At 35.0% G+C, this 22,592-nt stretch overlaps 1 protein-coding gene across 1 annotated transcript; it reads right to left on the reverse strand.

Annotated features, from left to right (window-relative positions):
- Window positions 1–1,448: 1,448 nt before the first annotated feature.
- On the reverse strand, window positions 1,449–22,110 carry LOC141342140 (integrin beta-1-like). Its single transcript, XM_073846528.1, has 15 exons — window positions 21,975–22,110; window positions 18,047–18,132; window positions 14,836–15,055; window positions 14,548–14,718; window positions 14,217–14,455; window positions 12,557–12,712; window positions 12,381–12,476; window positions 12,165–12,254; window positions 10,822–10,962; window positions 10,026–10,228; window positions 9,706–9,944; window positions 8,454–8,676; window positions 8,147–8,379; window positions 7,895–8,061; window positions 1,449–2,829 (listed from the first exon to the last, which is right to left on the reverse strand). Exons 1-15 carry the CDS (start codon window positions 22,030–22,032, stop codon window positions 2,764–2,766), a joined length of 2,388 nt encoding a protein of 795 aa, XP_073702629.1. The 5' UTR covers window positions 22,033–22,110; the 3' UTR covers window positions 1,449–2,763.
- Window positions 22,111–22,592: the final 482 nt, after the last annotated feature.

The following is a 22,592-nucleotide window of genomic DNA, read 5'->3' on the forward strand; positions in this document are numbered from 1 at the left end:
AGTTTGGTGCAAAAATTCACATTACCGTACTCAGTCATACTCAAACCGTGTCTACAAAATTTACAAATCTCCATATGTAATCCTGGACCACAAAACCAGTCTTAAGTAGCACGGGTATAGAAGCAATTGCCAACAATACATTGTGTGGGTCAAAATTATGAATTTTTCTTTTATGCCAAAAATCATTGGGATATTATGTAAAGATCATGTTCCATGAAGATATTTTGTCAATTTCTTACTGTAAATATATAAAAACTTAATTTTTGATTAGTAATATACATTAATAAGAACTTCATTTGGACAACCTAAAGGCAATTTTCTCAATATTTTGATTTTTTTGTACACTCAGCTTCCAGATTTTCAAATAGCTGTATCTCGGCCAAATATTGTCCTATCCTAACAAACCAATGCATCAATAGAAAGCTTATTTATTCAACTTTCAGATGATGTATACAGTGGTGTGAAAAAGTGTTGGCCCCCTTCCTGATTTTTTTTTTTTTTTTTTGCATGTTTGTCACACTTTAATGTTTCAGATAATCAAACAAATTTAACTGGCAAAACTGAGACGAGCCTTTATGTTCTTTTTGCTCAGCAGTGGTTTTCGTCTTGGAACTCTGCCATGCAGGCCATTTTTGCCCAGTCTCTTTCTTAGGGTTGACCTTAACTGAGGCAAGAGAGGCCTGCAGTTCTTTATATGTTGTTGTGGGGTCTTTTGTGACCTCTTGGATAATTCGTCGCTGCGCTCTTGGGTTAATTTTGGTTGTCCGGCCACTCCTGGGAAGGTTCACCACTGTTCCATGTTTTCATCATTTGAGGATAATGGCTCTCACTGTGGTTCGCTGGAGTCCCAAAGCTTTAGAAATCGCTTTATAACCTTTTCCAGACTGATAGATCTCAATTACTTTCTCATTTGTTCCTGAATTTCTTTTGAACTCAACATGACGTATAGCTTTTGAGGATCTTTTGGTCTACTTCACTTTGTCAGGCAGGTCATATTTAAGTGATTTCTCGATTGCGAACAGGGCAGTAATCAGTCCTGGGTGCAAACACTTTTTCACACAGGGCCATGTGGGTTTGCATTTTTTTCCCTTCATAAAAAACCCTTCATTTAAAAACCTCATGTTATGTTTACTTGTGTTCTTTAATTAAAATTTACATTTGTTTGATTTTCTGAAACATTAAAGTGTGACAAACATGAAAAAATATAAAAAAAATTAAGGGGGCCAACACTTTTTCACACCACTGTACATCTCAATGTCAAAACAATTACCCATATGACTGATTTTGTGATCCAGGGTCACAAATAACAGCAGTTTGGTACAAGAATTCACATCACCATACTAAAAATGTAGACATCTGTAAATGTAAATCTCCATATTAGAATATAATAACTTTATATTCAACAACAAAGCATGCTGACACACAAACAGACATGGATAACAATGCAGTCCAGTGTTTTGGGTTCTTTATTTTAATAAATAACGCCTAGAAACAAAAAACAGTGGGCATGATGCAAAAATGAAAAAGGCACTTTAAAATGCAAAGTGTGTATGTAACATGATTAAAAGCTTTTAAAAGCTTTAAAGATTAAAAAAGTGAAAATAAAAGGAAAATAACGTCAAAAAGTAATCTTTCTTTAACACTGATCTTTACCAACAATTATCTGAGCAGTTAGTCTCATTTATGAACAATTCAGTTACAAAGGGACAAATTAAATTACAAAAACAAATGTGAAGTCCACATCTGGAATATAGTTCTTGCACAGTAAATATTTGGCATCAGTGATAGAGAGAAATTCAGGACCTGAGTTTTCATTTCCTCATTCTTCAAAACAAAACCTGAAGATATTTTTATATGATTTTCCACCTATGTTTTCAATTATTATTATAATACTAATGATTAAGTTGATTGTTCCATTCACAGACAATGATGACAATGTCCCTCTAACATTTTTCAAACTCAGATGTTGCCAAGTTAAACGCATTTAAGTCACTTGACAGATAAAATTGCATCAAAAGTTGTACACTTTTTTTTTTGTGTGACATAATTAAAGATACTAAACATGTCCATTTTAGAATTATTTAAATGTCAATGTGCACAATAAAAGGATGTTAAACCACCTGACTCGCAGACCAAAGAAAGGCGATGTGAGCACACAGATCCAGTCGCATAGACCTAAACATTTGAATCTGGACTCAAATCATCCAGGATTATGCAGACGCCATAAGCGTCTACATGAAAAGCACCAAGTGTACAAACAGCAGTGGTCCGCTACAGCTACCTACAATACCAGTGACAGGACACTCCATCCACAGGTTCAGAAAGTTTCCTGTACCATCTTAAGACACAAACTAGACTCAAGTCAGTAGCTGTGTCTTGTCTTGTCTTTGTGGATATTCATTCTTCATACATACTTGACCACATCTTACCTACAAAACCCCTGTTATCTAACCCAACACGATCAGTTTTAACATTCAGAAAAAACAAGGCAGATTCGTGGCTAAAAATCCAAAACTGAACATTGAAATATTGTCTAAGATTGCATAAAAAAAAGTAAAAACTCAAGTTTATACATACTGTACAGTTCCAAAACGATGCATAGAAACACAGGTTAATAGATTATACTGAACAGTGGCAAATGCACAGGCAAAAGGTGATTCAAAAACACAAAAAAAAGAAAAGAAACAAAGTGAACTTCAACTCTTCCATTCCTCTTGAATTGTTCTGCATACAGTGTTGCTTGAAGATGGACACCTTCGTCCATTATTTGCCCTCGTATTTAGGGTTGACCACCGTCGTCACAGCACTCTTGTAAATGGGGTTCTCACCCTGGAGATCGACATGAGAGGATAATTAGATCAAACTTTAATATATAACTACACAATTGCCAGGTTAGGACACTTCACAGTAAAAACAGTGTAAAGAAAAAACAGCAAGCAATACAAAAAACACACAATCAAACACAAACTCTGTCATCTTGTATATGCAGCCATTTAAATACCTAAGCTTGTTAACTATTGGAATTTTTTGTAATGTTAAAGGGATAGTAAACCCAAAACTGTTTATCTGCTTACCCACAGGACATCAAAGATGTAGGTGACATTGTTTCTTAAGTAGAACACAAACAAAGATTTTTAACTCAAACCGTTGCAGTTTGTCAGTCATATAATGGCAGTCAATGGGCACCAAATCTTTCGTTAAACTGTCCTAAGCACATTCACAACAGAGGTAAATAATGATATAAATACGGTTCAGTTTCTTGCACAGACCGATCATTTTGTGTCTTAACACCTCAATGTATCTTCATGAGCCACAGGGTTTAATTTGGTTTTGTCTGTGTATTTTTTGTTACTCTCAAAGATTTGGTGTCCATTGACTGCCATTATATGACTGACAGACTGCAACGATTTGAGTTAAAAATCTGGGGGTAAGCAGATAAACATACTATTTTTATTTCTGGGTGAACTATCCCTTTAATTGCATTCTTTGAATAGTTTATCCAGAAGTTAAAATGGATTCATCCTCAAGCCATCTAAGATGTTGATCAGTTTGTTTCTTCTTAAGAACAGATTTGTAGATATTTAGCATTACATCACTTGCTCACCAGTGGATCCTCTGCAGTGAATGGGTGCCGTCAGAATGAGAGTTCGAACAACTGATAAAAGCATTACAATAATCTATACAACTCCAGTCCATCAATTTAAGTCTTGTGAAGTGAAGTGTGTGTTCGTAAAATCCATAAACAATTATATTGCTTCCTCCAGTAGAAAAAGTATATTCCCTGTTGTCATCTCACATTAAAATCAACATTTGGAATTGTTTTAGACTGTTTTTGCTTCTAACAATCGTGCATATTTCTCTCCTGCATCAGACAAGACAACATTTTCACTGGAGAAAGCATTTTTGTGTGTAGAGGACTGTACTTGGAAGCAACATCTTAAATTAGTTAATTTCCAGAACAAAATTGTATAGATAATGTACTCATCCCCTTGGCATCCCAATTGTTCATGTCTTTCTTTCTTCAGTCGTAAAGAAATTGTTTTTTGAGGAAAACATGTCATGATTTCTCTCCATATAGTGGACTTCTATGGTGCCCCCGAGTTCGAACTTCCATAATGCAGTTTAAATGCAGAACAAAAATTTTACAGATAATGTACTTGTCATCCAAGATTCGTGTCTTTCTTTCTTCAGTCATAAAGAAATCGTTTTTTAAAGGAAAAAATTTTAGGATTTCTCTCCTTATAATGGACTTCTATGGTGCCCCCGAGTTTGAACTTACAAAATGCAGTTTAAATGCAGCTTCAAAGTGCTCTAACCAATCCCATTTGAGGAAGAAGGGTCTTATCTAGTGAAACAATCGCTTATTTTCTTTAAAAAACTGTGTGTATTCCGGTTCATGACAGTTAGGGTGTGTCAAAAAACTTCCATCTCATTTTCTTCTCCAACTTTGAAATCGTCCTACATTACTGTTTTACATTTTTTTTGTAAAGAGCGTTTGACCTTCTTTCCATGTTCACTTTGTAAACACTGGGTTGGTACTTCTGCAGCGATCTAGGACAATTTTGAAGTTGTAGGAGAAAATGAGATGGGAGTTTTTCGACATACCCTGACTCTCATAAACAGAATAGACAAGATGAGTACCCTGACTCTCATAAACAGAATAGACAAGATGAGCATTTAAGGTTAAAAAGTAAATAAATTGTAAATTTTTAAGAAAACAACCAACCGTTTCGCTAGATAAGACACTTACTCCTCAGCTGGGATTGGTTAGAGCCCTTTGAAGCTGCATTCAAACTGCATTTTGGAAGTTCAAACTCGGGGGCACCATAGAAGTCCATTATAAGGAGAAAAATCCTAAAAAATCCTTTCCTCAAAAAACTATTTCTTTACGACTGAAGAAAGAAAGACATGAACATCTTGGATGACAAGGGGGTGAGTACATTATCTGTAAATTTTTGTTCTGGAAGTGAACTACTCCTGTAATGATGGATTTGCTTCTTACAAACACAGCTTTTCAATTCACAAGACATTACATGATGGACAGGAGTCATGTGGATTACTTGTGGATTATTGTAATGTTTTTATCAACAGTTTGAATTCTCAATTTGACGGCACCCATTCATTGCACATTGCTCCAAATCTCTTCTGATGAAGAAACAAACACATCTACATCTTGGATGGCCTATTTTTTATTTGTAGGTGAACTATTTCTTTAAGGATCAAAAAATGGAGTTTGAGGTTTTGTGTTCCCCAGTTCATAAGTCATACAGGTTTGGAACAACATGCTGGTGAGAAAATGACCTTAAAGGTATGTACTAATAATTAGTAAATTAGATTAAAAACTGCAAATGACAATTTAGCTGTCCAACATAGTGCACATGGCTCTGAGGTTGTTGTTAGAGTGATAAAGAGGTAAATAGACAGAAAGAGAAAGAAAAATCACATGCGAGCAGCAAAGAAGAGTACAGACTCAGTGTGTGACGCCCTTATTTCCATAACTTGGATTCTGGAATTTATTAATGGGGCTCTTGTATATTGGGTTGTCTTGCTAGATATGACAAGAAAAAAAAAGGTTTGAAGAGAGAAAGGCAGAAAGGACAAGAAAATGTGACAGAGTGAAAAAAGCAGAACTGAAATAAAGAAAACAAAAAGCAGAAGAGCCTGCGGTTTTGACCAGTTCAATGCAAATTTATAAAAGACTCTAATCTATTCATACACACATATATTTATAAAAATACTTATCAAGCCATGAAATCTTTGATGATTTTTTTTTGTTATTAAATTAACATAAAAATATTGCTTTAATATTATCATTAATATTTCAAGATGAACATTTACTGGACTGAAACAACTTAGGCTTGATTATCCATACATCATTTTTTAGGGGTAAAAAAATCATGTTAAAAAGTATCAAATATGATACATCAGGCTTTTGAGGAACATTTATTTGTGCATCTCTCAATCATCGATGGGGTTTGGCCACTACAATTAAAACGACAGAGCTTTGATCATAGAACTAAGCATTTGAATATTACCTTAATAAAAGATATTATTGGGATATATAGAGCGACAGTTAACATTTATAGGAATTTAATGTAAACAGTTAGATCTCGTAGATTTCTACTTCATTTGACTTTTTTTGGCTGTATAAAAGCCGACATCTGCACCAAACTGCATCATTTTGCTAAGTTTAGACCACTTTTAATCAAAACAAATTGAATCTCCTTGAATCTGAACATTGTAAACAGTCTGTTAAATCTTGAATTTTACTTTTTGGCCACAGAAATAACAAAATCTTTTAATAATAATAAAAAAAAATTATCCTTTAATGTGAACATTGTAAACAGTCTGTTAAATCTCGTAAGTTTACAGTACAATCTATCAGAACTTTATTGTACTTTGTCCATACAAATTACAAAATTTGCACCAAACTGCATAATTTTGCTCAGTTTAGACCTCTTTTAATAATAAAAAAAAGAAACAAAAAAAAAAATACTTCTTGAATCTGAACATTGTAAACAGTGTGTTAAATCTCGTAAATGTACAGTACAATATATCAGAACTTTATTTTACTTTTTGGCAACATAAAACCTGCACCAAACTTATAATCAAAAAAATGAAATAATAATAAAAAAAATCCTTGCATCTAAACATTGTTAACAGTCCGTTAAATCTTGTAGATTTAAACGTACAACTTATTAGAACTTTATTTTACTTTTAGGCCATATAAATGACAAAATCTGCACCAAACTGCATAATTTTGCTCAGTTTGGAATTCTTTTGATTAAAAAAAATTAAATAAAATATTCTCTTTGTGAATGTGGCCCAAATATGATATATTCTCACTATATCATATTATTTGGGCCACAAAAGCCTGGTGTATCCAAACACACACACACACCTTTGCAACTTTAAACTAAATTACATTTAAAACATATTCCTCATCATGATATATCATGATATATATTCCAGACTAATATTTCATATATCAGGCTTTACGGGGTTAATATACAGGAAAGCAAATTGATAATTCACTTCTAGGTTTGGATGAAAGACATCTAATTCAGTAATTCTCTCTGAAGCACTATGCTTTAAATAGAACTATATGTGACCATGGACCACAAAACCAGTCTTAAGTTGCTGGGGTATATTTGTAGCAATAGCCAAAAATACATAGTATGGGTCAAAATTATTGATTTTTCTTTTATGCCAAAAATTATTAGGAAATTAAGTTAATTTAGAAATTAAGATCATGTTCCATGAAGATTTTTTGTAAAATTCCTATTGTAAACATATCAAAATGTAAATTTTGATTAGTAATATGCATTGTTAAGAACTTAATTTGGACAACTTTAAAGGTGATTTTCTCAGTATTTAGATTTTTTTGCACCCTCAGATTCCAGATATTTAAACAGATGCATCTCGGCCAAATATTGTCCTATCCTAACAAACCATACATCAATAGAAAGCTTATTTGTTGAGCTTTCATATGATGTATAAATCTCATTTTGTAAAATTGAACCTTATGACTGGTTTTGTGGTCCAGGGTCACATATTCACAAGCCTCCAAGCCAAATGTTTTTGAACCTTTCTTTCGCGGTCTATTCTGTAAACTGCAATACTAGCAGCGGCCAGGGGGTGGCAGCAATGACCTCGCCTCGTGGCAGAGAGGCCACACCCCACACAATGAGGCCAGACATCCCAATACAACTAGCTGCACTGTGCCATATGGAAATGTAAAAAACATAACTATATTGAGAAATTTTACATATTCATTTCACACAGATGTTACTTTTTTTTCTGTAGGCTTTCTATAGGCTACATATGATATGACTTGAAAAACTTAAAACGGATACTTAAGATGAAATGTAATGTTAATTAGAAAACAACGTACCGTGTCCCACTTGGCGTTCATCTTCTCTTTCTCAAACTTGGCGAACTCTCTGCGGTCGTGAATAATCATGAGCAGCTTCCAGATGAGCAGAAGTGCTAAACCAATGAGAACAATTCCTGCGACCACACCCGCCACTATTGGGATGATGTCAGGGCCAGAGGGACACTCTGTAAACACAGGCGAAGCATTATGGTAAACAAAATTAAATAACTAGTAGTCATATAAAACTGGTTTATTTCATCCTCCAATTACCAAGTTCCTCCGCCACGTGAACCTCAACAGTGCTGTCGTTCTTGGTAGCGTAGGTAAAGAAGAACCAGCAGTCGTTAGCGTCGCGCTCTTTGCAGTGATTGATGAATGGCTGGTCATTGGGCTGAGGAAGTTCATCCTTCTTCTTCTTCATTATGAGATGGAAGTAGCTACATTGTTTCTCACACGTGTCTTTCTTGTCACCGGTACCAAATGCTCGGCACTGGACGCAATCCCTGTGAGGAAAAACACATATTTAGTCCCGCTGGCTGAGCCAGTTGTTCAAGCAAATGCCCTGTTAATAACTCACTTGTGTTCAGTACAAACTCCAGGGCAGGTTGGGCAGATTTCACAGGTTGGACCCTGAAACTTTGAGTCGGTGCATTTACACGCGCCACACTCGCAGGTGCCCCGACCGTTACAGATCTGTTTGTTAGTGGCCAGGCAGGTGGAGGTGTCCAAAGAGCAGTCGCACGCACTGCCTGTGTAGTTGGCGTCACAGATACACTTTCGGCACTCACAACGACCGTGACCTGGAAAGTATGGAAAGTTTGTAACTTCTCTTCTGTTTTTTTTTTACATTTTATACATCTAAAAAATTAATGAATAAGCTTTGCATTAATATATGGTTTGTTAGGATAGGACAATATTTGGCTGAGATACGTCTATTTGAAAATCTGAATTCCGAGGGTGCAAAAAAAAAAAATCTAAATATTGAGAAAATCGCCTTTAACCCTCTGGGCCTCTTCTGTCATTTTTGACCGAAAAATTATATGTTTTGAAATTTTAAAAACTGTAATGATTCAGATATGTCAAAGGGTCAAAAAAAAAAAAAAAAAAAAAAAGTCACACTTGGCTCCTTCACGGTCAAAAATGACAGACATAGAAAAATGAATAGTAAATACAAAAAAACTGCAATAATTCAGAGAATCTTTTGGTGGTACAAGCTACAAACCAGCCACTGCTGAAAAAAAAAGTGTTCAGCAATCAAGCAATTTTAATGAATTTTAAATTTATTGAAAAATAAATAAATAAATAGAAAAAAAATTTTCAAGTGGAAAAATTGTTCATTCAAATTGTATAGAATCATAAAAACTCCTCAAAACTCTAAACAATAATCACAAAATATCACTGAACAAAAATGTATTTCATTGATTATCCTGAAGAAAAAAAAAAAGTTACTTTTTAAGGCTTCTGTCACCTTTGACCGCAAAGGAGCCAAGTGTGATTTCTAAACGAAGAGGCCCAGAGGGTTAAAGTTGTCCAAATTAAGTTCTTAGCAATGCATATTACTAATCAAAAAGTTTTGATATATTTATAAAAGGAAGTTTACAAAATATCTTCATGGAGCATGATCTTTACTTAATATCCTAATGATTTTTGGAAAAAATCGATAATTTTGACCCATACAATGTATTGTTGGCTATGGCTACAAATATACCTATGCTACTTATGACTAGTTTTGTGGTCTGGTTTCATAAATGTGAAGATCAGATCAAAAAAAAAAAAAAAAAAAAAGTTATTTTAGTGTTAGGGTCAGATACAAATAAGCATAATCATACCTCCGCAGAGCTTATTATTGGAGCGGTCGCAGTTAAAGTTGTCACATTCGCAGAACTTTCCACTGTATCTTTCCTCTGGGTTGTCTCTTTTCTTACACTCGCATGTTCCACAAACGCAGTCTCCATTGTTGCTGCAAATGTCTGTCCCGTTATCCATGCGGCAGTTTGCATCTAGATCTTCTGTTCGCACCTCGTCTTTGCTACATTCACATACTCTGCCAATACGTCCCTCATTGCACCTGAAAATAAGCAGATGTTGATAACATTACTGCTAGTTGAAGGTTTTGATTTGGTCTCGATTTGAATGAATAATAACTCACCTGCATGCTCCACATTCCAGGGTACCGTTGCCAAAATGACACACTGGGCTGTTTGGGATTCCGTCTTTATGACACTCACATTCGCAGATGTAGTTGAGAACAATCTCCACCTCCTCAGTGAAGCCCAGCGGCTTGATTTTTATAGTTTCTGATTTGCCATTAGATGGACAGCCTTTAGCTGTGACGGCTACCTCAAACGTCACCTGTGACACAAGGATCAATAGTCTTAACTTAATTTTCAGTCTTTGTAGTGTTTAAAGGGATAGTTCACCCAAAAATGAAAATGTAATTTCTCACCCTCATGTAGCTCCAAGATTGTAAGACCTTTGTTCATCTTTGCAACACAAATTAAAATATTTTTGATAAAATTCTAGAGCTTTCTGACCCTGCATAGACAGTAACACAACTGACATGTTCAAAGCCCAGAAAGGCAGATTGATAAAACAGGACTCAAAATTAATTTTATGAAGCTACAAGTCTCCTTACCATCTTTCTAAACCTTGAACGTGGTAGTTGCATTTCTGACTATGCAGGTTCAGAAAGCTCTTGGATTTCATCAAAAATATCTTAATTTGTGTTCTAAAAATGAATGTCTTATAGGCTTGAAATGACATGAGGGTGAGTAATTTCATTTTTGTGTGAATTATCCCTTTAATCATGCTGCTACCAAATTTCTTTAAAGAGAAAGAGCAGATAAAAGTTCTGTTTAGGAAATTGTATTCATTGGAAAGTGCTGAACATTTGACGAAACTGTCATAGATGCATATGTGTTTTAACTGGAGGGTAATATTCTCACCTGATCTCCAATGGAGATGTTGGAGCACTTTCTTCCATTTTCTCCTTTTTCGCTCACTCCATTCTTGCAGTGGGAGACGTAGGAGATGGACACACCTTCGGGAAGCCTGCTGTTCTCCAGAATGATCTCAGAGGACAGAGACTGAGAAAGACAGATTTAAGATGGATTATTTAAAAGTTTGTTAAAAACTGATAAAAGATTTGGGGTCAGTAAGATATTTTTTGGAAAAAAATAATTAATACTTCACAGCAAGGATGCTTTCAATTGATCAAAAGTGACAGGAAAGACATTTATAATGTTACAAACGATTTCCACTTCAAAAAAAAAAAAATCTTTTGAATTTTCCATTTATCAAAAATTAGTGAAAAAATATATCATGATTATTTTTATTAGGCAGCACAACTGTTTTTAACTGTTCAACTGTATTGATAAGAAATTTTTGTTGAACACCAGACCAGCATATTAGAATGATTTCTGAAGCATCGAGTGATACTGAATACTATGGAAGCTTGTTTCTGCCACTGAATAAAAAAATAAAAAAATTATTGCGCTTTTAATTCACAATTCCGACTTTTTTTCTCAGAACTGCTTCATACAAACTCGTATTTGTGAAATATAAATGGCCAATTCTGAATTTTTTCCCCTGCAAATGCAAGTTTACAGCTCGCAATTATGACTTTTAGAATTGTGAGAAACTCACAACTGTGAGTTACGAAGTCAAATTTTGCGAGGAAAAAAAGACTGAAATGTTCTCAGAACTGAAATGTTCTCTAACATGCAATTGTGTGCTAAAAAATCTGAATTGTGCACAATTGTGCTCGTGATTGTGACTTTTTTTCTTGCAAAAGCGAGTTTATATCTCACCATTTTGATTTCAGAATTAACAATTATATCTCACGATTCTGAGAAAAAAAGTCAAAATCACGAATTTGTATCATGCAATTCTGCGAAAAAGTCAGAACTGTGAGAAAAAAGTTGGAATTATATATATATATATATATATATATATATATATATATATATATTTTTTTTTTTTTTTAATTCAGTGGCAGAAACAGGCTTCCATAGAATACTGATGCTTTCAGTAGCCTAAATAAATTTGATATCATTGCTACATTAAAGAAAAAAAAACTTAGATAACAGTTATTTTAAATAGATAAACATTTAACTTAAAAAAAAAAATTAGAAATAGTTTTAAATTATCTTTAACAACTGTTTTTACCTGAAACTGCATTGTCATATTTACACATTTTATTTTGCATTAATTGTCAAGAACAAGGTAAACAAATAGAAAACTGAACTAAATTGGCTTCTAGCCTCTTAATTTACTGAGATCTACTCACATTATATGCATCAATAATGAGTTTGATCACATTGCCGGAGTCAGAGGATAGCGTTCCCACAGCTGACTTAGGAATGAGGTTTTTCAGCTCCTGTAGACAAAAGATAAAAAGTTCATCCAGGTTTTTTTTCCCATGCAGTATTTTATTTCCAGTAGTGTTACAGAATCCAACTTGCCTATTGATGTAGAGACAAAAGATAAAAAGCTGCTTTATTACCTGGTAAACAGGCTGGAACTCTTCAGTTACTGCAAAAATGGTCTGAATGTTGTTTTCACTTAATTTCTGAACGAGATGTGCGATCGAAGGATAGTCCTAGAAGGGTTGGAAATTAATTAGACATCTTTACATATATTCCTTATGCTGGAATGACTTACAGTGTTACGCACACTTACATAGTAATGGCTCATGGTGTACATGTTATCCTGCAGATGGCATTTCCCGTCATTAGGAAGCACGATGCCGCCCAGTTTTCCGTCTCCAGCGAAGTGGAATCCAGCATCCGTGGAAAACACAAGCAGACGGGTAACATTCCTCCAGCCGATCTGATTCTGATACACAATTAAGAGGAAGCATAAACTTTAGTTCAAAAACCTGACTAGTCAGCAGGGTTTTCTCAGGGGTTCTGAAACCCTGTTGTAATTGTTAGAATGGTCATGGATCAGCAATCTCCACATAAAACTGATAGTCGTAGAGAACTGAAACTTAGAGGGATGGTAGTACTCATACCTACAACTTGACCAAGTCTCACCCCAATCGGCCTGACGGGGGCACTACAGCGAAGTACGAAATCGCTCATAACTAAACCGTTAGTCGCAGACTCAAGCATGTTGTTGGAATCCTTGGCTCACCCCGGACAAAATGCACGCCTCAGATTAGATCGTGTGCCTGGTGAAATTTTGGGGTATTTTGCATTTTTTTAAAAGCATACTTTTGCGAACTAGTCTAAGGTTTTTTGCCCAATCAGAACCAAACCAGTGCAGAGATTCTCTGCAGAGTGAATATCAATAATTATCCAAAAAAGGTTGATCTTGATGTCGCAAAGAAAATCCAAAATGTTCAAAAAGGGCAGGGCCACTTTTAGAAAAATACGTAACTCCTGAATGGAATGAGATATCTCCGCCGAACTCAGAACACTTATGTAAAAGCTCAATCTGAGGTCACAGAAAAAAAAATCACAGAGCTTGGCTACTTGGTGGCGCTATAAGAAGGAAACTAAAAAATAAAAATGGCTATAACTGCGCAACCATTTGTCCTATCAACATGAACACTGGTGTACACTGTCTTGGTCCGTAGTGCCACAAGTGTCTACAAGGACATTTGGGTATCTCAAAGAATATGGCCGCCATTGCCGAACAAATTTGAGCACCTGTTAGACAAGGTTAGCGGAGGCCAAACGGAACGAAACTTGGTGTGCCTGTTCGACTCACGGCCCCAAAGGTCTGAGAGAAATTTGAAAGAAATCTGCAACTAGTTGGGGGTGATATCGCATTTTTAAAGGGCGTAAATGATTGTACTTTGTGCGTTTTTTCACACATACGCATGATATTCATATCGTAGGATGGAACTCTTTATTTCGGATGACTTTGCCTCTAGAACCACTGCTGTCAATCAAATCGTGTGTTAAATGAGTAAGAAGATGTAAAAAACCTACTCTTGCAAACAAGTCATGGTGCAGTACAATTCTCTGGACTCTCAAGGCCAATGATTATCAAAAAATGTTGAACTTTAACCTTTGGGAAGTTGGGTTGTTTAGAAAAGAGGCCTGTCCAAATTTACCCAATATAAAATATAAAGCATAAAGGATAACTCAAAACTTCACGAAATCTGCTGATCGGACCACAGCTGGTGCTATATCAGTCATAAATGTTAAAAAACATATTTCTATGGTAATTTACCTGGATTTGCCAAAAATGCTTTTTTAATCATTGATTTGGTGGTGACAGACTTGCTAAATAATGTTTTTCATATGTGCTTAAATGCCTTAAGGCGCTTGAAGCCTGTTAATCGCTGCTTGCAGTTATAATACATATTTACATTTTATATATTACATACCGCACAGACAGCCACTTGCATGATAGCGTCGAACCCTCCCTCTGGTGAGTCCAGGTTTCCTGAGATCTGCTGCTTGCTAACGAGATCATTAAACTGACTTCCATCGGCAGTCAAACTCAGCACATTTTTATAGCTGAACGGGCTGGTACAGTTCTGGTCTGACGTGCAGGGGTTTAGCAGCTTGGCTGGTGTCGTGCTGATGTACGGCATGACAGTTTTCTCCACAAAGGAACCAAAGCCTAAAAACAATCAAAAGAATAAAAGAAAAGATGTTTAAGCAGTGCAATGCAATTGTAGACAAATCCAGCATGGATCCTCTGAGGTTCCTTACCAATCCTGAAGTCAGATGTGATCTTTTGCATTTCAAACATTAGGTCGGTTCCCAGTTTTTTGATGTTCTCTAAATCATCTTTCATAGAGTAGCTGAGGTCCATCAGGTAGTAGAGGTCGATTGGATAATCCTCAGCCCTCTTGAATGTCAGATTAAACGTCTGAGCTTCACCTGGGTTAGAATGAGAGGGTTTAGCGTAAAGCTTTAAAGGAGGGTGAACTGGTTATTTCTAGAAGGAGACATTTCTGCATTTCTAGAGTTGAGGAAGGAGGAAGAAGTAAGCAGTACCTGATCGAAGGTCTAGGGTGAGTTTCTGTGGTTGAATCTGAGTGATCTGGTCTGGCTTCAGTTTTACTCCATCCTTTGTGCGGTGCGTTAAAGATTGGTTCTTGTTGACGCTAACAGATCCCCGAGGATTTTCTATGCTGGCTGCTAAACAGCCCTTCTTAATCAGAGCTTCAATCTCATCACAGCGTGTGGACTTCTGCTCACCCTGTTTCAGAAAGTCCTGCAGAAAAAGGCAGAGGAGGGAAGGGAAAAAGATAAAAACAAAAAGAGAAGGATTATGAACACTCCAACAAAAATAGCACCAGTTGGAGCACAGCATTAGTAATACTTAATCTTACAAAAGATAGAGCAGTTTTAAGATAATTGTGTTATTTTGAGACAATATACACTACCAGTCAAAAGTTTTTGAACAGTAAGATTTTTAATGTTTTTTTTTAAAGTCTCTTCTGCTTACCGATCCAAAGTACAGCAAAAATGTTTGCAATATTTCTTTACTATTTAAAATAACTGTTTTCTATTTGAATATATTTTAAAATATAATTTATTTGATCTGTGATCAAAGCTAAATTTTCAGCATCATTACTCCAGTTTTCACTGTCACACAATCCTTTAGAAATCATTGAAATATGCTGATTTGCAGTTCAAGAAACATTTTTTTTTATTAATATTATCAATATTTAAAACAGTTGAGTACATTTGTCAGGATACTTTGATTAACAGATAGATCCAAAGAACAGCATTTATCTAAAATAAAAATCTTTTGTAACATTATACACTAAACCTTCCAAAAGCTTGGCGTGAGTTTTTTTTGGAAAGAAATCATAGAAATTAATACTTATATTTTGCAAGGATGCTTTTAAAATGATCAAAAGTGATGATAAAGACATTTATAATGCTACAAAAGATGTCTATTTCAGATAAATGTTGTTCTTCTGAACTCTCTATTCATCAAAGAAACTTGGAAAAAAAAATCTACTCAGCTGTTTTCGACATAATAATATTAAACAGGAATGTTTTTTGAGCAGCCAATCAGAATATTAGAATGATTTCTGAAGGATCATGTGACTGGACTAATGATGCTTAAAATTCAGCTTTGAAATCACAGGAATAAATTACATTTTAAAATGTATTCAAATATAAAACACTTATTTTAAATAGTAAAAATTTTACTGATTTTGCTGTACTTTGGATCAAATAAATGCAGGCTTGGTGAGCAGAAGAGACTTCTTTAAAAAACATTAAAAAAATGTTACTGTCCAAAAACTTTTGACGGGTAGTGTATGTTAAAATCAACTAGCAAAATTTGATTTTAACAAGGGTGCATATATAATTTGCATAAAGTACATATACATATACATACATATACATATATATACATATTAGGGGTGGGCATAGATTAATTTTTTTAATCTAGATTAATCTAGATTAAATTTTGGAATTAATCTAGATTAATCTAGATTAAAATGGCTAATTTGAATTCTGCTGAAGGCATTCAGAATATGTGTGCTACCCAAATAATGATTTAAAGTCTTTGAGAATGGATCATAAAGCTCATAAAGCTGTTCTATGATAATTTGTTGATGAAAATAAATTATGTTCAATTAGATGTACTTGTGTTTACTAACTAACTAACAATGAAATTATTTTTTCTCCCTATTAGATTGTGTTTTTTTTAACGTCAACACCTACCCAACCCATTACATGTTACACCGTACTTTTATTTTGACAGGTTGCCGTGAAGTTTCTGTGTCATACAGTATGATATGATGCTAGTTTTCTCAAATGAAACGGTAAAAGTGACACTCACAGCAGTTTGGGCGATTGAGTTTATCTGTTCATGTGAGATGAAAATGCCAAAAATTACCGGGAGCGTCACGTGTGTTTCAGTATGCGTGTAGTAAAAGCTCGTCTCCGCAATGCATACATACAGCTAGGCAAACGGAACATATCGGATTCATATTAAAACGGTCTTTTTGCATTTCAGTTTTCACATACACTAGTCCATATCGCGATTTGAATTAAGTGACTGACCAACATTTGATTTATGAATCCAAAAAACGACGAATTTACGTGGCATTTCGCGCTATAGTAGATTCGGTTTTTATGAATGGAGGACGACGCGATCCCGTCTGTGTTTTGGCGGAGGAGACTTAAACGCGCGACCATATTCTACAGTCTTCGGTATACATCCGCGTTAAACTATCAAGGTGAAAGTCATCATAGCTTGCGTAGTTTAGACCCAGCTCCCAACCCAATTTTGAGAATAGATTAACGGCGATATTTTTTTTATCGCGCGATAAGAGTTTCACGTTAACGCAGCACGTTAACGCCGATAACGGCCCACCACTAATACATATACATATATATATATATATATACATACATACATATATATATATATATATATATATATATATATATATATATATATATATATATATATCTTTTTTTGTTTTTGTTTTGATAAATTAAATTCAAATTAAATTAATGTTTTCCATGTGACTAAACCATGTACATTGCAAAAAAATATGATTTTGAAAGTGTAGTAGTTAAAATAAAGTAAGTGTTAAAATAAAGTTTAAAAAAAATCCAGAACACTCCAACTGCCTGCCATTGGTCAGACAGACAACTAGTCCCATCCCCAACTCACACCATTGGTTAAGCCAATGTTGCTGTGTTGGGCTAATCGGAATGAGGATGTGCAGAGTGCCTGTTGAAACAATTAGAAAGGGGGCACATTCCCAAAAGAGCTCAAGCCCCCCGCCCTACATTACATGTAGCTCAGTGATAGTACACTTCCTGCTTTCTTTAATGTGGTTTAAGATTGGTGCTTCCTGTCCTGCCATAATCTGCTCCACATGGCAAGAAAAGACATGATCACACAGGACGCTGACTCATGAACACTGAGGGGTACGAAGTTCCACCAAAATGACTCAAGAAACTGTGGGTAATAATCAACTACAGGCGAATAAAGGTGGGACAGACTGTGATGTCACTTCAAAACACTGGTTCCTCTGGATACATCGCTCTCCCAAAAACAAGGTTTTTTTTGCAGACAAAATTGTTTGGAGAATCACAGGATGTCCTCTACAGACTTGGATAAACAAATAATCTGACTGCAGGAAATGGTTTCCCGTATAACATTTTTCCCTAAATGCACATCGTTGCAAAAGCAGCCATTTCTGTTTTTAATGGCTTTGTCTGAACTCACCTCATCTGTACACCAGCCACACTTTTCTCCGGCCTGAATGCATTCTCCACAGGACTGGGCCGAGGCCTTGGTGCATTCGTTACCATCTGCACACACACAACAAAAACATCCATCATTCTCAATTCGCTCTCACCACGAACACAGGAAATATAAATCAAAGAGCATTTAATAACTAACGCTGTGGGCAGCCATACGCAATATGATTCTCTCTCATGAGACATCTAAAATAAATGCACAGTGGCCATGTGCAGTAGGGAGGTCATGTGAACTGTATTGATGATGGTATCCTTTTTGCTTTTCCTTAATGACTTAATGCAAACCATGAGGCCAGCATATGTAGAATAAACAGTACAGGACTGCGGGAAGATGAAGATGATATATATAAATCTCATTCCTATTTTTCTGCATTATTCTGAGAGATTTTTCTTTCGGTTCTTTTCTTAGATTCCACACTGCTGCCATATCCGAGATATTCCTGGAATGAACATCGTTGCAAATGTTTAACAGATGATCTGGACAGTATTGTGAGGATTTTATCAGGCTCTAGTCTGGTGTGTGTTCTGAGTGGAAAAAAAATAAATAAATCACCAAACCACAAAAACCTGCACGGTTCCCACACCCACCTTTTTTGACAGCAAATTGCCACGACAGTTTTGTTTTTAATAGCAAAGGGAAATTTTGTAACAGACTAGTCGACTAGTCTAAATATTAATCTTGTGTGTATATGCGATACATTTAAAATCCTTAATCTATGAATCAAACAGTCAAATAATTGTTATTTTCCATTAAATGGTTTAAATTTACAACACTGACTGCAACAAAAGCCACAGATGCCCTGAATAAAAATGCAAATTCACACTCGGACAGTAGGTGGCAATGGTGGTTACCCAGCTTACCTATGTAAACAAACCAGCACTGCACTTATAAGCACCGTTTAAGCTGTTGAAATGCAATCAGCAGTGAAAGAGAACTCATTTCACTAAATGTGCGCTCTGTCTGACAGCAGAGAGGCAAGCGCATTTTGAAGAGTGCGGAAGATATTTTTGCTGCTTTATAGGCTTTCAATGGTTGTCAAAATGCCACATTTTCCAAGTATTCTCATAAACACAGTAATTCAAGTCTTAAGTTAAAGCAAACATATGAGAAAGAAAATACGTGTAACAGAATATTGGATCCGGGCAGCTCTTAAAGTGACAGCAGTCATCTATGTAAATCAAACAACAAAAGAGACAAAAGCTCTCACTGCTCTTGACTAAATTAAATTGTATTTAATTTACACAGTAAAAAATAGGCATTTTTGCGTGTTTATTGTGTATTTGTTATTAATGTTTTTCTTATTTGTTCCACTGTAGTTTCGTCCTATTGCTTTGTAATTAGTTTCTTGTTTTCATTTAATCGCCGACTGTTGTCTTCAGTGAGCTTGAGTTTTTTTTTTTTTTTTGGGCTGTTGTTAGTTTGTGACATTGACACTGATGACAAGAATGATGAATATCTATGGTATCAAAGGTTTTGATATCATAGAGCCCTTATTTAAAACAAAAATAACTAATGTGGTATACAGTAGTCAACATTTGAAGTGGATCAGTACCTTTAATCAAAGTTGTCCTAAAACCAAATACAATACCCATTCTTGTCTTAGGACAACATCGATAACTTTTTTGATCCACTTCAAATGTTGACTACTGTATATCGTTAACATGAAATAAAATTATTCATATCGTGATATAAGATTCTGGTCATATCACCCCACCCCATTTACACCTTATTCATCTTCCTAGCAGATATTACCCTGAACCCACTCCAGAAATCAACTTTTCAAATTAATGTATTATATTTAAAACGTAACATTAAAATGACAAAATTTTGAATAGTCGACTAGTATTTTAGACATTGTTTAAAAAGGAACAGTTATCAGATTAAATATTTTAAAACTGAGCAATTAAAAAAAAAAAAAAGTAAATATGGGTCATTCCTGGAATTCGATAACATTTCAACTTGGAATATACTTTTTTTCCCCCAACTACATATGATTCATTTTCTAAATATCCCACATAATTATGCACATATCAAACCTCCAAAAAAATCATATTTTCCCACGTCAGGCAGTACTGAACTTTTATTATTTTCGTTTTTGTTTTTCAGATTTAGATGCCCTTTTTCTCAACCCTGTAACGGACAAAGTGGGATTGGTTTAAAGAGCATTTTACACCGAACTTGTTATAAAACAAACATCTTCTTACTGCTCCTGTGTCCCTGATAACAATTTAATGATAACAAATTTAACATTCATCTTTTTTTTTTTTTTTTTTTTTTTAAATTTTGAGTCTATGGTATCTTTATTTCTGTAAAAAATATTATTAGTGTAGAAGTTTAACTAAAACCACAGCCGTGCTGTATCTCAAGTACCTTATTGCTTTTATAAAACGGTTACCACACAATAAAAATATTAAAATCAAAAATATATATTAATTTATATATATTAAGTTGTACGTTTTCATAAAGTAAAATCATTAACTGCCTTCCGCTGTAAAAAGTAGTCCCTAACTGCTGCAGCTGTGTTTATGTTGCTAAGGGTGGTTGCTAAGGGGGTTCAATGATACACAAAACCGTTCAGTGAAGCGGTCATAGCAGTGCCGTATCATGAATACGACACAGCTGCTGACCAATCAGAATTGAGGAATGGAACTAACCGTTTTATAATGCCTTTTAATTTTTGTTTCTGTCTCATATTGTCCCCCTTATTTTGGGTCAACATATCTACATGCCCAACATTGTCTTTTTGGTGCAAATGTGGGTGCAATTTCTGATGCTTGTCAGTTTAAGTAGACATATTATATCAAACATTCTATTTGTAACAAAAATATGAGTTGTCATAATTTTGGTAAGTATATATTTGCTAAAACCATGATTATTTTATATATTTTTTATTAAAAAAAGTTAATGAATGAAATAAATAACTCAACCCAGTCACAATTTTACAACCCTGTAACAATGCAAAGTACATATATTTGTGACAGGGTTGAGGTTTCACACTCAAAATGGCCACTGCTCCTCATGTAGTTAGGAGAGCAGATCTTATATGGCAGCAAGAAAATAAATACATTGCATATACTTATGGATTAAAATAAAATGTTGAAAAGTAATCATTTTCAATCCTAATTTTATGTGACGGTGTTGAGTTGTTAAGCTTGACAGTACCCTCCCTGACTATAATATGCCTATAAAAGTATGATGCTACTAACTACTTTCTGCACTATTAAGAAGACCTAAATTATATCATTTCTGGAAAATGATGTCACATATGAGCAGAGTCTAAATTGTTATGGGCGTAGAATGGTTAGCGTGACGGGGTTGAGTTCAAAACTTTAAAGTCTGTTTTTTATAAAACATTGTGCAGTTTTTTTTTGAAAAAGGAACAAATAAATGCTTACATTATTGCCAAAAAAATTGTTCATAAAAATATTAAAATGCAAGATTTTTTTATCTATTATAATGGGCATACCAAAGTATTCTGAAAAGCTTTGAAAAATTAATTCTGGTGAACCACCACTTTAAAAACTCTGGGGGACTGAAATATCACTGAATCCCAGGAATGACCTATAAATTCACTATGGAAAATGGATATTTTGGATAATGGTTATTTTTGGACAAGCTTTTAGTGCTAATCAAGGCCTGTGCTCCGAAACGTGTTGGCAAAATAAAACTGATTTTTTCTTGTTTGTTCTGACCCCTTGACATCACAAGTGTTGCTGGAACTCTGCAAAAATAACTGTTCCTTTTGGTTGTGTGAGGTTGCACCAGAACAATAACACAATATTTTTGGTTGAATAATAAAGGCTGAATGCAAGCTAAAAACATTTCAACTAGTGGCCATTACACTGTTGAATCCCACTGTATATCTGAAGCTTTCAAAATCTGACTTTCTTACCTATTTGTGCCCTGCTGAGTCCCAGAAGAACTGAAATCAGGAGCAGCCTCACGTCCATCTGTAAAAAAACAACAACATGAGAACAGAGATCAAAATAATGCAGGAAAACATACTTTTTCACAGTAATTTTATCCTAGCAATTTGATTAAATACAAAGCATTTCGGACTAAACCAATAGCAGTGAAAAACACTAACACTTAAGAGGAAAGGGCGTGCACATGTATGCGTTTATGACTTCACAATGTGTAGGCAGAGTGTTACAAGGTCACTTCCTGTTTCTCCTAGCACAAATGCATGATCACAGTAAAACATTCCAACAGTTTGCAAAGAATTGCAGACGCAAATTTCTTTTTTCAATTAGCAGACCTTAAGTGACTATACTACGGTGACTGTCCCACTACAGGTTAACATTTGACAACCACATACTGTGAAGTTAAACATTAGGGAGCAAGTAAAGGCCTATTTGTTATTACTACAGTCAGCAAAGAGACACACACAGGACGTTCTACTTTGTGTTAGTCAGACAAGTACACACAGACATCCAGAGAAAGAGACTACTCCCATATTTGGTAAGACGATGGATCTGCTCTTCCCATGAAACACCTCGCTGATGAAACA

The sequence above is a fragment of the Garra rufa genome, chromosome 9 (genome assembly GCF_049309525.1).
Source record: "Garra rufa chromosome 9, GarRuf1.0, whole genome shotgun sequence".
Taxonomy (NCBI): Eukaryota; Metazoa; Chordata; class Actinopteri; order Cypriniformes; family Cyprinidae; genus Garra; species Garra rufa.